Here is a 12,380-nt window from a genome sequence, read left to right on the forward strand (position 1 = left end):
CAAATTCCATAGGGCCAAACAGGCGGCACTTCATGTCCTCTCTGTGTGTCTGGAAAAGTGCATTTCACCTTCCTTCGGGTCAGGAGAGGAGGGGGAAAAGTGAACTGGGATTTACTGCTGTGTTTGTGTGGAAAAAATGCACGTTGGATGCCAGCAGACATCACCAGCTACACAACAACGCTCTGATTTCCCTTTTGTTTTTCCTAAGGAGCAGGAGGAGAAGGCGTTGGGAGAGGGAGAGCTCATCTGCTCCCACTAAATAATGCTGCACCAAGCCATCGTTATTCCATGTTCTTTTTATCATACCAGAATCCCTGGGCAGAGGGCAGGACCTTTTCAGCTGGAATGATCTACCCAGTGCTTCCAACTGTCCGTGGTTGGATGCTGTTCCAAGGAGCAGTGAGAAATCGTAAACCTGTTAGAGTAGGACTGGCTTTTTAAAATTATAAGTTTTGTTTTAAAAAATTAATGTATTCTGATGTGGTTTCATTTTTCACTCCATTTTTTAAGGGTTCTATTTTCAAGCTTTTCTCTTCTAGCTGAAAGCTCAGAATCTCCTGACACCAGGGATTATGTCTTCTATGAAAACATAAAATGCTGTGAGACTCCTAAGAGCGAAAGGGTTGTGCCAGCTCTGGATCCTGGATGGTTCTTTACATGTGGGATTTTACACTGGCTGGTGTTATGGAAGCACTTTACCTTTCTTACTTATTTTTTCTTTTAAGTTCAGCACTCCTAAGCAAAGGCCTGGGACAGGGACGGTGTTTTGTTTGCACAGCTGGGAGTTCTGAGGTGCCCCGTGACTGCCAAGTGCTACAAAAGGACAAATAAAAATATAACACCGAATAAAAAATGACTATCACACTCTAACCAGGAAGGGAATCGCCAGTGAAACCATCTCCTTCTCATGCATGGACAGGGCTGTGAAATAAGGGAAGAACATGGGATATTTAAGACTGTTTATGGCATTTGCTTTTTGTCTTTTTGTGACTTCCTTTCCTCAGTAAGAAAGACACATCGAAAAGAACTGTTTGTCTCCAATCTACTTGATTCTTCTCTAAGGAAAAAAAGAAAAAAAGTGCTCAATCAGACAGGCCAGAGAGTGTCAATAGCTCAGGAATCCAGGAATGAGGTTGATGGACAAATATAGATGTGGTGTAAGCAGGGCTAGACTTCATTAACATATTTGGAGTTACACCCCTTATACCCAGCCTGGCTTTGGCCCTGAACCAACAATTCCCCAGTGAACAGCCTGCATCAAACTACTGCTGAATTTGGCCCATTTCATCTGACATCTGCATCCTGCCTCAAAGTGGCCTGTCACACTTACTGCACATCACATCACACCTGCCCAGGCAGCCACAGGCAATTGGCTTTTTTGTTTTTTTAAAAAAAAAAAAAAAAATTAAAAAAAAAAAATTTAGTCACATATCATCAAGAAAAACAACATTGTTTTAGGACTCTTATCTCTTCACTCCCAAATATCCTGTTTCTTTGAGCTGTGGTGGCCAGGACCAATAGAAACCTCTTCCTGCCATTGGCTGACTTCATTTCCCAGAGTTAGCACAATCTCATCCGCTCTAAACAACCTCATCAAAACTTCTTTCTGGTCAGAGCGAAGCAATAATTATTATTAGCAAATTATTTAGCGATCAATAATCTTGATCACATTATGGCAAGCACTATTAAGGTAAGAAAGGGGCACCTTTTTTTTTGTCGGCGCTTTTTGGTCACTTTTGCGTGTTCTTTGGTTTCCTTTTATCAACCTAGATAAGTTAGAATTGGGCAACACCCCCACTGCCACAATAGAGGACAACAAGATTTCCTTTGTACTGCCTAGTAAATTTCCTTTTTCCTACTCCAACCATCCGCAAGGCTTAAAAACTTCAAACTCGGACAAAAAAAAATTGGGTTTTTTTGAAATTCGCTCTTCGGTGCCGCGGATCGCAAAAATGCGAAGCCCTTCTTTAAAAAAGGGGAGCTTCTGAAATTCCTTGGGGGTATCACTGGGACAACTTGGATGTGTTTGTGGACTGCCAGGAGGGGAGAGGGTGTGCACTGGAAGGAAAAAGCGGGTTCCCTGAGAGCGCTTTTGGAGACTTTGAAATGTTTCTCTTGTGGATGGGGAGACAAATTTGAGCGAGCGGGAAGGAGAGGCACCAGCTCTTGTTTCTCTCTCTTGTGCAGGTGTTAATTATGTGCTTTTCTAGAAACCCTGATCCTTTTACTGGGGACCTTTCTGAATGTTATTTTAATGGTGGCGGGAAGATCTCCTGGGTGTGTTCTTTTTTTTGCTTTAATTTCTTTGGACAATAAAAGTCTCTTCTTGGCGTTTAACTTGACATCGGTGCATGGTTTGTTAATTTATTTTTTATTATTTTAAGACTGGCTTTGCTGAGTTTTTCGGGTTGTGCCACTTAGTTGAATAAATCCATATGTGTATCTGTCTAGTTTTCGCTTCTCTCTGTGTTGCAGTTACTGCCATAGCAATAGCTGCGATTAATTGCAGAATAAAACTGTAATTTCGTGATAGTGAAACTAATTTTACATAAAGAGCACGTTCAGGGAGGACTCTGCGGTGTTGTGTTATCAGATTCGGGGTCAAGGTGTTATCAGATTTGGGATCAAGGTATTTGTTTTCTTGGTGGTATTGTCCGTTTCTGCACTTTTCTGATTATGCCAGAGATTCAGCAGGAGATATGGAATAGCCTGGCTGTCGGCTCAGGGGAGCTGCACTTGGATTTCTCAGTAGCTTCTGCTTCGCTGTTTGTATTTTAGAGATCATTTGATGCTTTTTTTTTTTTTGTTATGGTTTTTGAGATCTGAAAGTCTTGCCTGAAGTCAAATGTGATTAAAAAGTCTTAATGAACCTCTTCTTTCTGTGATCACTGATGTTTTCACGAGGCTATCAATAGAGACAGAGGTCTGGATCTCCTCTGCATTGCTGAGTATCTGTTAAATGCTAAGTAGCTCCTGAAACTAAATTCCCTGTGGTTCCTGAGGTTCAGGGAGCTGAGTTTTGGCTAAAAGAATGGCTCTGTGTTGAGGTGGTAGTGCTGCATTTTTTGTGCCTATTAATCAGAATAAACTATTGATGTTGATAGGAAATTTATTTACAAAAATAACGGCACCATGAGTTTGGATGGTGTTTGCATTTTGAGGAGCTCTTGTTATTTATTTCTCTTAGTGTTTCATGTTAGGTCAACTGTAATTGGGTAAAAAAAATGGTAATAAGGTAAAAGATTGTAAATAATACCTCATGGTTATTATTTCACCTTCACCTGACACCTAGGGAGATGAGAAGAGAAGAGATGAGAAGAGAAGAGATGAGAAGAGCTGTGTTTTATCCAACCTGGGAATGCAGTGCAGTCAGAAAAACCTCCTGAGTGGAAAAACGTGCACTTCTCTCTCCTCATCTGGAGTGTGAAACTTGCAGGGGGAAACACACCCCAAAAGGTTGAGAGTTTTGGTGCCCAGGGTACTGGGAAGGCCTTACGTGCTGAAGCAAGGATTTTATTTATGCAAGAGCAAAATGTAAAATGACTGGGAAGAAATGGCAGGTGCTTTGTGCTCTAGATCCAGGAAATCTGCTCTGACATGACCCTAAGCCAGTCCAAAGAGATTCAATTCCTCTTCTATAAGGAGTTCATAGAGAAGTCATTTAACTGAGAGGTTTCTGAAATAGGGAAATTCCAGCTGAAGGCCAAACAGGTGTTTGTTAACTTTTGCTAAACAGTTATATTTTTATCTCTCTCTCTCTATATATATTCAATAATATAAATATATATAATTAATATAATATAATGGCTTGTGTTCTCTGCTGGCAAAGGGTATCCCAGCTATCCCAACACTGGGATACAGGGGGCTGTGGTCATGGAAGGTGGAGAGCCTTGTCTGGGATCTCTGTGCTGGGAATTCACTCTCTTCTTTAGTGAAGCTGTGGAGTTCTTAAATGTCAAAATTAGGCTGTGAATGGTTATGGAATTATGTTTTTGTTCACAACTGGGTAGAAGTTTCTGGGAATGCACACACACACACGGAAAAGTGGCCTTCCAGTAAGATTTTCTGATTCATCCTTTCCCTATCCCAAACTTGCAGACAGACCCGTGGGACACTTGTAATTCCTGAGGGATCAGTCTGGCTTCACTGGGGTTAATTGCTATCTGTGAAGACAAGCACTTGTGTGAGATTTTTGGTGCTGGGTTTGACATCACGAGTGTGGTTTTCCCAGGAGATACATCTCTCCTTGTCCCCCGCCCTCCTTCTGCTGCCCCCTGTCCCTTCTCCGCCGTGAGGGGGAAAGTGCCGCGGTGGAAGGTTTGTCCTGAAAAGGAGGCAGAAATGCCTTTTTCCTAGGCTCTGACATGGATGGATAATGTTAATCCTGATTTTCCCACTGTGGGGGCAGCTGTCCTTGCTCAGGCCAGGGATTTCTCCCCCTTTTGACTGGGAGCAGGGCCGGCTCTGGAGAGAGAAACAGCGAAGAGGGGAACGGTGCAAAAAGGTGCCTCCACACCAAGGATTTTGGGTTTGGTACAGCCAGGGGGCTGATATTTCTGATCCCAATACCTGGTGCACGTGCAGCTGATCTCACTGTTACGTTTTTTGGCATTTGAAGGGGAAAATGCGGTTTTTCAGGTGCAGAAAGTCTCTTTAATATCCAGGATTTTGGTGCTAAGGTGACATGTTTCCTTCTGGCACAAGCTGTGTGTGCAGAGCACTGAAAGTAAAGACTCTCAAATCAATACAACTCTAAGTGTCCCTGTTACTGTAAATACAATTTTAGAACATATCAAATGATTTTGAATTAGGTGTCAGTCTTTTTTTTTTTTTTGGTGGTGGTTTGTTTTTTTTTTGTTTAACAGAATGGAGCAAAAACTTATTTAAGCATTACCTTGGGATGAAGTAAAAATAGTTATCCTGAAGGTCATTTTGGGTTTCTTTTTTCCCCGTTATCCTATAGTGGAGGAAAGAACATTAAATAGAAAAGTGCAACTGGAATTCTATTTCCTTACCATGTTCAAGCCTGGTTGTATTTTTCTCCTTGGCTACTTATTAAAACTCTTCAGTGTAATTATTCTTATTAAAACTCTTCAGTAAGTGATCTTGACTTTGCAATGATTTATCGATTATACTTGTGGATATTTCTTTTACTGTAATACACACCTAATTATGCTCTTGTCCACTTTTTATTATTGGTTTCTACTGTGCTGTTCCTGTGGAATCTATGATTTTTGGGAGAAAAAGTCTGTGTATTTGATAAAGGACAGGAGAATCTTTGTGGTTTCTGAGGCTTGAAAGAGTATGGACACGCTGATTAAAGCAGAATATAGGGGCAAGATTTATTTTCGAGGAATATTGTGCTGTGCTTCTCTCTTTGGTATTACTTTTCTCTCACTTTCTTTTAGAAAATTTAAGCACTCCCTCAAATATTTCTGGAGCCAAGGAAAGCTGGAGACAGTTAAGAAATAAATCTGTCCTTGGCATATGGAAATGTTTAAGTCTTTGTTTAAAGGTTTGCATCTGCACTGAATCCAGCAGAGCTGATACAGTAATTTGTACATTTGTTCCTTGCATTAAAACAATTATAAAGGTTATTATCTTTTTTCTTCCCCCCCTCGTCTCAATTAATGAGCCAATGGTATATCTAGTTTTGAGCCTGTAAATACTTCCCCTTACATGGTACAACCCCCTTAAAGCAGGGAACACACCTGAGTGCTCAGGTGAATCAGAAGCAGGAACATCAAGAGAGTTTTAAACCCCTTATCCTCATCCTACCCTCCTTAATTCAAAGTTTCCACCAATTCCATGAAGATTTTGTTCCAATAAAGGCAGCAGAATCAGACCCATGATTATTGCCAGGTAAAACGGTATTTCTGACTCAAGTACAAATGTGCAATTTCAAGGCAGAAATAGTCATATAGAGACAGAAGAACATATTCTGGGGGATTTTTGTGCTGTTTTCTTTTGCTTTTAATCAGCAGCCATTTAACTCAATTTGGTTTGTGTCTTCATATGCCAAAATGAAGTGAAATATAAGGGGTTTGCTTTCTAGAATTAAGTCCCCAGGCAAGGAACAACAGCTGGAAAATGCATATATTTGACTGTCTGAGTTTGTTGCTTTGTTTGTTTTTCCTTAACAAGCACTATATTATCCCTTAACAAAACGTTTCTCAGCAAGTTCCCCGAGTTACAAAAGGCCTTTCAGAAATAATGTTAAAAGAAACAAGTGCTCTTGGAGAATGGCTTGCTGAAAGACAAATACAGAAGTAGTTTTGCAAAACGCCAAGAGAGGTTATTTATTTTCAGAGGGCCAGCTTGTGATTCACTAAAAATGTATAATGCTGTTTACTTAAAAAAGGAATAGCCTTTATTACGCAGGTTTCTAAATCAAACCAACAGAATTATTTGAACATCGGCAAAAAAATAAGAAAAGAAAACTTGGGGACGTATTATTGATTGTATTGAAATAAATAATACTTGTATTATCAATTTTAACAAAATAAGGGTGATAACAGTAGAAAATATCACGTGCAGTGCCAAACCTCTTCAAGTTAACAAGTTCATAGACTACAATGTGATTTCTATCAGATTCATCTTTAACTGTTGAAAAATTGATTCCTTTTGAGAGATAATCAGTCACCCTGCTGTCTTGGATAGATATTTATGTATTATGGAAGAAATTTTTGCATAGAAAACACCAACAAACATAAAAAAACTTGGAAGAATATATATGAAAAAGGTCACAGTCCTTTCTTTCAAGTGTCTTTGTTGTCAAAGGGATTATTTTAAATGTTGTAACCAAGCCTGCCTTAGGTTGGATAACTCTGTGTCCCTCAATTAATTCCTGCTCCCTTACAAGGACTGTAAATCCTGTAATCAGTTTATCACAGTGAACAGAGGGAGAAGCTTCAGGAAATCTGGTGAGATTCAGGTTGCAAGCCTGGATCACAAAGATCTTGCTTCTTGTAATGCATCCTTAGGCACTGCCAATTTTTACCATGCACAGAGTCATCCTATTAGAGAGATTGGAAAGGGATATTAGTGGGTTACAAACAAGTAATATTCAGAATGGGTTTTAACAACTACAGTGTGTGTGAACCAGTGATTGCCACTTCTGGTAATTATCCTGTCATAAATCGAATTTATTTCAAAGAAAAAAGGAATAAATTTGACAAATACGAATAAACGTGACAATTATTGTCTTAAAAATGTCAATGAGCTTTCAGAGGTAAAAAAAAGACCGATGAGCAATAGTGATTTTTTTTAAGGCTGAAGGACACACCAGGTGGTCACTCATTTGGTCCACACACAGTGCCCGAGGCAAATGGCCTTTTGGAACGGTGGATTTTGGGAATTAGTGAGTGGAAGGAATGCCTAGGATATGATGTCTTCCACTTGCAGTGCATGTTTACGTGGAGTGTAAATCTCCAGTGATGGGTGGGAAGTGGTGTCACCAGGCTGGGTAACCTCCTCACACCAGGAAAGGCTCCGACTTGCTTAGTCAAAGGTGTGTGTTGCCAACAGATGACAAGGACTGGGCATATGCAAATACCTGCAGGAAGGGGTGGGTCACTGTTTTTGGGAAGTGGCAGAGCTCTTTAAAACTACCTACCTGGCTTAGGAGAGATGAGGGGGAAAAAAAAAAACCAAAACACCCAGGAGACTGGGAATGTTTTGTTTGCAAATCTCTGATTGCAGCTGTGATGAGAGAAACAAGGAGCAGCACGTTAATTCTCTGTGGAAGGTTTTGCACAACTGCAGTGCCTGTAAGATTTTTTTATTTATTTATTTTTTTTTAAACTGCATTCTTCGGACTTGAAAAACATCTTTTTTTAGACCGTATGTTTATTACCTTGATAAACAGCAAAATGCTGCCACAGCAATTACCTTGATGATAAAGGGTCTGTAGACAGATACTTCCTGCATTCATTTCCTACCCAGATAAGTTGCCAAAATCAGGGACTACCAATACAGGAAATGCTTTCAATAGGAACTTCCTATCTGTTAGTATCTAATTCACTGGAAAGATCTAAGCCCTTCTTGTTTGATATGAAGGTAATTCTCTACCTGTTACTATTTAAACATTTAAACCACAGCACAGTGCATCTGTTTGTGTAATAACTTTAAGACCAATGCTGTTACCCTGGGCTGTGAAATAACAGGATTTTTCTCTGCAATGGTAGGAAAAGTAGCTCTGCATTTTATAATTTGGAAATTGGGATGTTTCATAATCCATTAGCATTGTCAGATGAAAAACAAACATCCTCCCTCCAACTCTGTGTTACCTGAATCCTTATTTGTGTGTATCACCAAATAAAATACACATTTCTCTAGGACTTGAGGTGGAATTCTCCAACAAATAGTCCGGAGCATGTTCTGGATATCTTAAAGATTCAGGGCCATCTCTTGCAATCCACGTATCCATATTCAACCAAAATGACTGAAACAGAGATTTTTGCCTCGCTGTACAGAGAAATAAATCCATGACTAACCTGTATGTTTGAACTTCTGCTAGGGAAAAGAGAAACCTGGAGCAGAGGGAAAGTAAATAAAGACAGAAACCTCCATTGCTAATTGTAACTTCAGGATAATTGGTTTCAGGCACATCAATAGGATGAATGAGGATTTATGAAGCCTGAAGTGAAGTTGGGCAAAATGAAGGCAAAAGTATGGCCTGACTGGGGCCAGGCTTGCACCCAAGTTATTCAGGAGCTCTGCCCAAATTTTCTGTGTTGTTTTGCCAGTGATCCCCCTGGAGTCATTCCAGGTTTCTGCCACTGTGACTGAGATTGGGATGGTGGCCTTTCCCTGGATAATTGAGTAGAGCTTTGCTGTTGTGGCTTCACACACATCACAGCTTTTTGTCTGGGAAGAGCAGACCCAAGTCCAGTTATCTCCTCTATATTCATGTGGTGGTCTAACAGCCTGGGAATTCAAGGATGGAATTCAAGGTCTCTGGGAATTCCAGAGACCGTGGAAGATGCCAGACATCACTGGAAGCACCACCTGTCAGACAGGAGGACTGGTCCTGTGGGCACCTGACCCAACAGCCCAGTTCTGCAATTTGGGAGTTAGTTTTGACAAGCAACTTCCACAAGGCCAAGGGCGAGGAGGCTCCAGGAAGTTGCCCCTTGGCTTTGGGTTCACAGGGGTGTTGGGGAAGTGCACACTCGGTCCTGAGAGCAGCTTTCCTCAGATGTGGTCACTCAGCTCTTATCTGCTCACATACATTTTTATTATTGTTGGTCTTTGGCGTATTCCCACCAGCTTTCCTCATGCCTGAGGTATTCCCTTGGAAGTGCTCAAAGCTGTTGCTTTTTACTAATCAGATCAGCTCACTTTAAGTAGTGGCCAGAGACATTTTTCACATTATTTCCACACAGACATTACCTTTTAAAAAAAAATTTCCCTGCGATTTGTCATCGAGGCACTGTTACATCCACTGTTTTCATGGAATGCAGAACCTGATTGTTTAGTCTACGTAAACGAGGGGGGGGAAAAACGAGAGGGATCCTGTGCCTTTAATGTTGTTTATAACGGTTGGACAGAGCTTGTCAGGTGAAGGTTAATTGCTCTCCAGTTAAAGCAGTTCTCTGCACAGATGGGTTATCAGGGCTGAACACTCGTTACAAGATTAATCTCATTTCCGACAAGACTTCCCTTTCCTTCAACTGATTTTTGCTCAGCCATTGGACCTGTCAGCAGCCGTTAAGAGAAGGGTGGGTTACCTCTGGGATATTAATGCTTGTGTGCAGCGAAACAATGCAAAGTGTGTGTCATATCGGCGGGGAACATCTTTGGGAGACAGCACATTTCAGTGCTGCTCTGAAGGTCGAGATTCATAAACAACAGAAACAATCAGGAACGTTCGTGTTAACCCTCCTGGTGGACACGAGCTCCAGCTGAACCATCCACAGGCTTGTCTGGCGTTCCTGTTCTCTTCCAAATGTGGTATTTTTTTAGTTGCAAAGGCTTAATTTTGGTGTGAGGTTTAGTCAACAGAATAGTCAGTCATGAGATGTAGAACTCAGGACGCTTCTGTCCAGTCTACTGATGGGTGAGGCCTTCAGTTAATGCTTTTTTAAGCCAAAATGCTTTTTTTTTAACCATGTCTTTTTATCATGGTGACCACTCAAACTTTGGGAGTTTTGTCTTGGGCTCTAAGGAAACCTGTTAAATTTTCCTCCTTCTCGAAGCCGGAATAAATCAGAACTGGATCCATTATATCCAACAGGCTACAGAGGTATGAGAGAAGTGAGAGAAGAACCAGGCACATCATGTTCTCAGCACAATAGTGCCTTGCAAGCCAAGACTGCAGCAGATCTGCCAGTCCAGGCTCATCCTGAGCCGTTGGATGAACCGAGTTCAAGGAGGCTACGGCACGAACACAAAAGTCTCACTGGAGTTTGGGGTTTATTTCAGGAGTTCTGAGACAACCAAAATAACACAGCTTGGCAAAGGTCTCTGCCTGCCAGGTTTCTTCCACGCAGCTTCAGTCAGTAAATTCCAAAACACGAAACAAATATTCGAGGCAACAAACAGGGCAAGCTCTTATGTTTCCTCAGAGTTTCCTGTCCTGGCTTGGGATCAGCTCCATCCTGTCGATGCTGTTGAGTCTCTCCATTGACTTCAGTGAACTTTGAGCCAGGCTGGGCTGCCCCAGCCAAAAAATCGGGCTCTGTGGAGGGTCTCAGGCTCCATGTTATTCACTGGATGCTTGTTGGAGATGTGAGCCATCAAACCATACGGAGCTGGGCTGGGCTGGAAGTATCTGAGCTGTTCCCCTGATGGTTTAGATTAGGGGTGTGCAAAGGGGCCTCCTCATGCTGGGCTCTGCAGTGGAGAGGTGACATCCCTCACTTGCTTTGTATTAAACTAATAAGGCAAATCCAGCCTTATATCATAATATAATCATAATTTTATACACCTGTAAGGCCAGAGGTGCCTGCACATGTACAGGGTTAGACAGGTTGAGTAGTGAGGAGACTTATGCCCATGGAAATATCAGAATATCATGTTATTTCTTCTCTTTTGGGGCAAAAAAAATAGGAAAAGGACAGAGAGAAAGATCATTGCCTTGTCTGATGGGTGCACAGCAAAAAAAGTCATCATTGTTCCCATGCCTGAGACTCCTACATAGTGAGAAGAACACATTTGTGTGCGGCGTTAGGAGTATTAGTTATTCTCCTGAAGGCCTTTATTGAAGCAGTTTATTTTTAATTTATGTTTTATAAGCATTTAACAGAGCTAATAAATTATATTAAAAAGTAGGTTTTGTAAGAAAATATCTCCCTACAAGCTTTTGACAATTCCTTAATTTTCTTTTTTGTCTCCTTTCAGTCATCAAGCTCTCTAATAACCTTACTGCTAAATTCTTGGTTGTTTTTTTTTTTTTTTTGTTAAATACTCGTGAGATTAAAAATACGTTTTCCTTTGATTTAGAATCCACGGGATTTAAGGAAATTTACTTGCTGCAGTTATAAAGCTGAAATGAAAGGTAGACAGGAATGTAACCTCTGGATGTCATCCTCCTCAGCAGTTCGCACTCAGAGCCAAAGAAATTCAAGCGAGTGAATTCCATGACTGGTTCTAATAAGATAGGAAAAGTGCATAGTAAATCTTTACAATGCCAACTAAATCGTTGGTGCTCTGTGCCAAAGGAGGCAAGTTTAGTAGAAAGTCTTTAAATGGACCAGGTTGAATTTTATTTTTTTTTTTTTTTAAAGAAAAGAGTCCCTAAGGTTTGGTTGTTAAATCTCTGCTTAGAGCTTTGAATAAGGAGCTGGATTTTTCAAGATGCTGATCGAATTGAGAGCTCCTGCTGCCTCTGCTCAGGGAGAAAAAACTCACTGAGAAGTGCTCCGTGCTATTCTGATGGATTTTTGGAGATGGATGTTTGCTCACAGTTGGAAAGTGTTGTTACACCACTTACCTGATGTGAGAAAACCCCTCCTTGACAATTCTGCCTTTCTAGGAAAAGGAAAGGAAATTGAAAGTGGTGAGATCTTGCTTTTTCTTAATCAAAGTCTTTGTTGAGCAAAATAATATGATCTTTACTGTGACGGTGGTGAGGCCCTGGCACAGGTTGCCCAGAGGAGCTGTGGCTGCCCCTGGATCCCTGGAAGTGTCCAAGGTCAGGTTGGACAGGGCTTGGAGCAACCTGAGCTAGTGGAAGGTGTCCCTGCCCATGGCAAGGGATTGGAATGAGATGGTCTTTAAGGTCCTTTCCAACCCAGGCCATTCTGTGGTACTGTGATGGTTTTGTTTTTGTTTTCTCACTTTTGAATGGGAAGCTTTGTCTGCAGGCGTTCAAAATGGGATAGCAATGAACTACGAATTGCAAAACTGCTTGTAGGTTATAGATTTACAATTGCAAC

At 41.1% G+C, this 12,380-nt stretch overlaps 1 protein-coding gene across 2 annotated transcripts in view; it reads left to right on the forward strand.

The window, feature by feature from the left end:
* The first annotated feature begins 1,572 nt into the window (after nt 1-1,572).
* Nucleotides 1,573-12,380, forward strand: part of ERG (ERG, ETS transcription factor) — a 65,802-nt gene continuing 54,994 nt past the window's right edge. For both annotated transcript variants that reach the window (XM_017811039.1, XM_017811038.1), the window contains exon 1: nt 1,573-1,690. In XM_017811039.1, the coding sequence (XP_017666528.1) occupies nt 1,673-1,690 (18 nt within the window). In that variant the 5' untranslated portion in view covers nt 1,573-1,672. The remainder of the gene's footprint in view (nt 1,691-12,380) is intronic.

This window comes from Lepidothrix coronata, unplaced genomic scaffold (genome assembly GCF_001604755.1).
Source record: "Lepidothrix coronata isolate B3197 unplaced genomic scaffold, Lepidothrix_coronata-1.0 Scaffold30, whole genome shotgun sequence".
In the NCBI taxonomy this organism is placed as follows: Eukaryota; Metazoa; Chordata; class Aves; order Passeriformes; family Pipridae; genus Lepidothrix; species Lepidothrix coronata.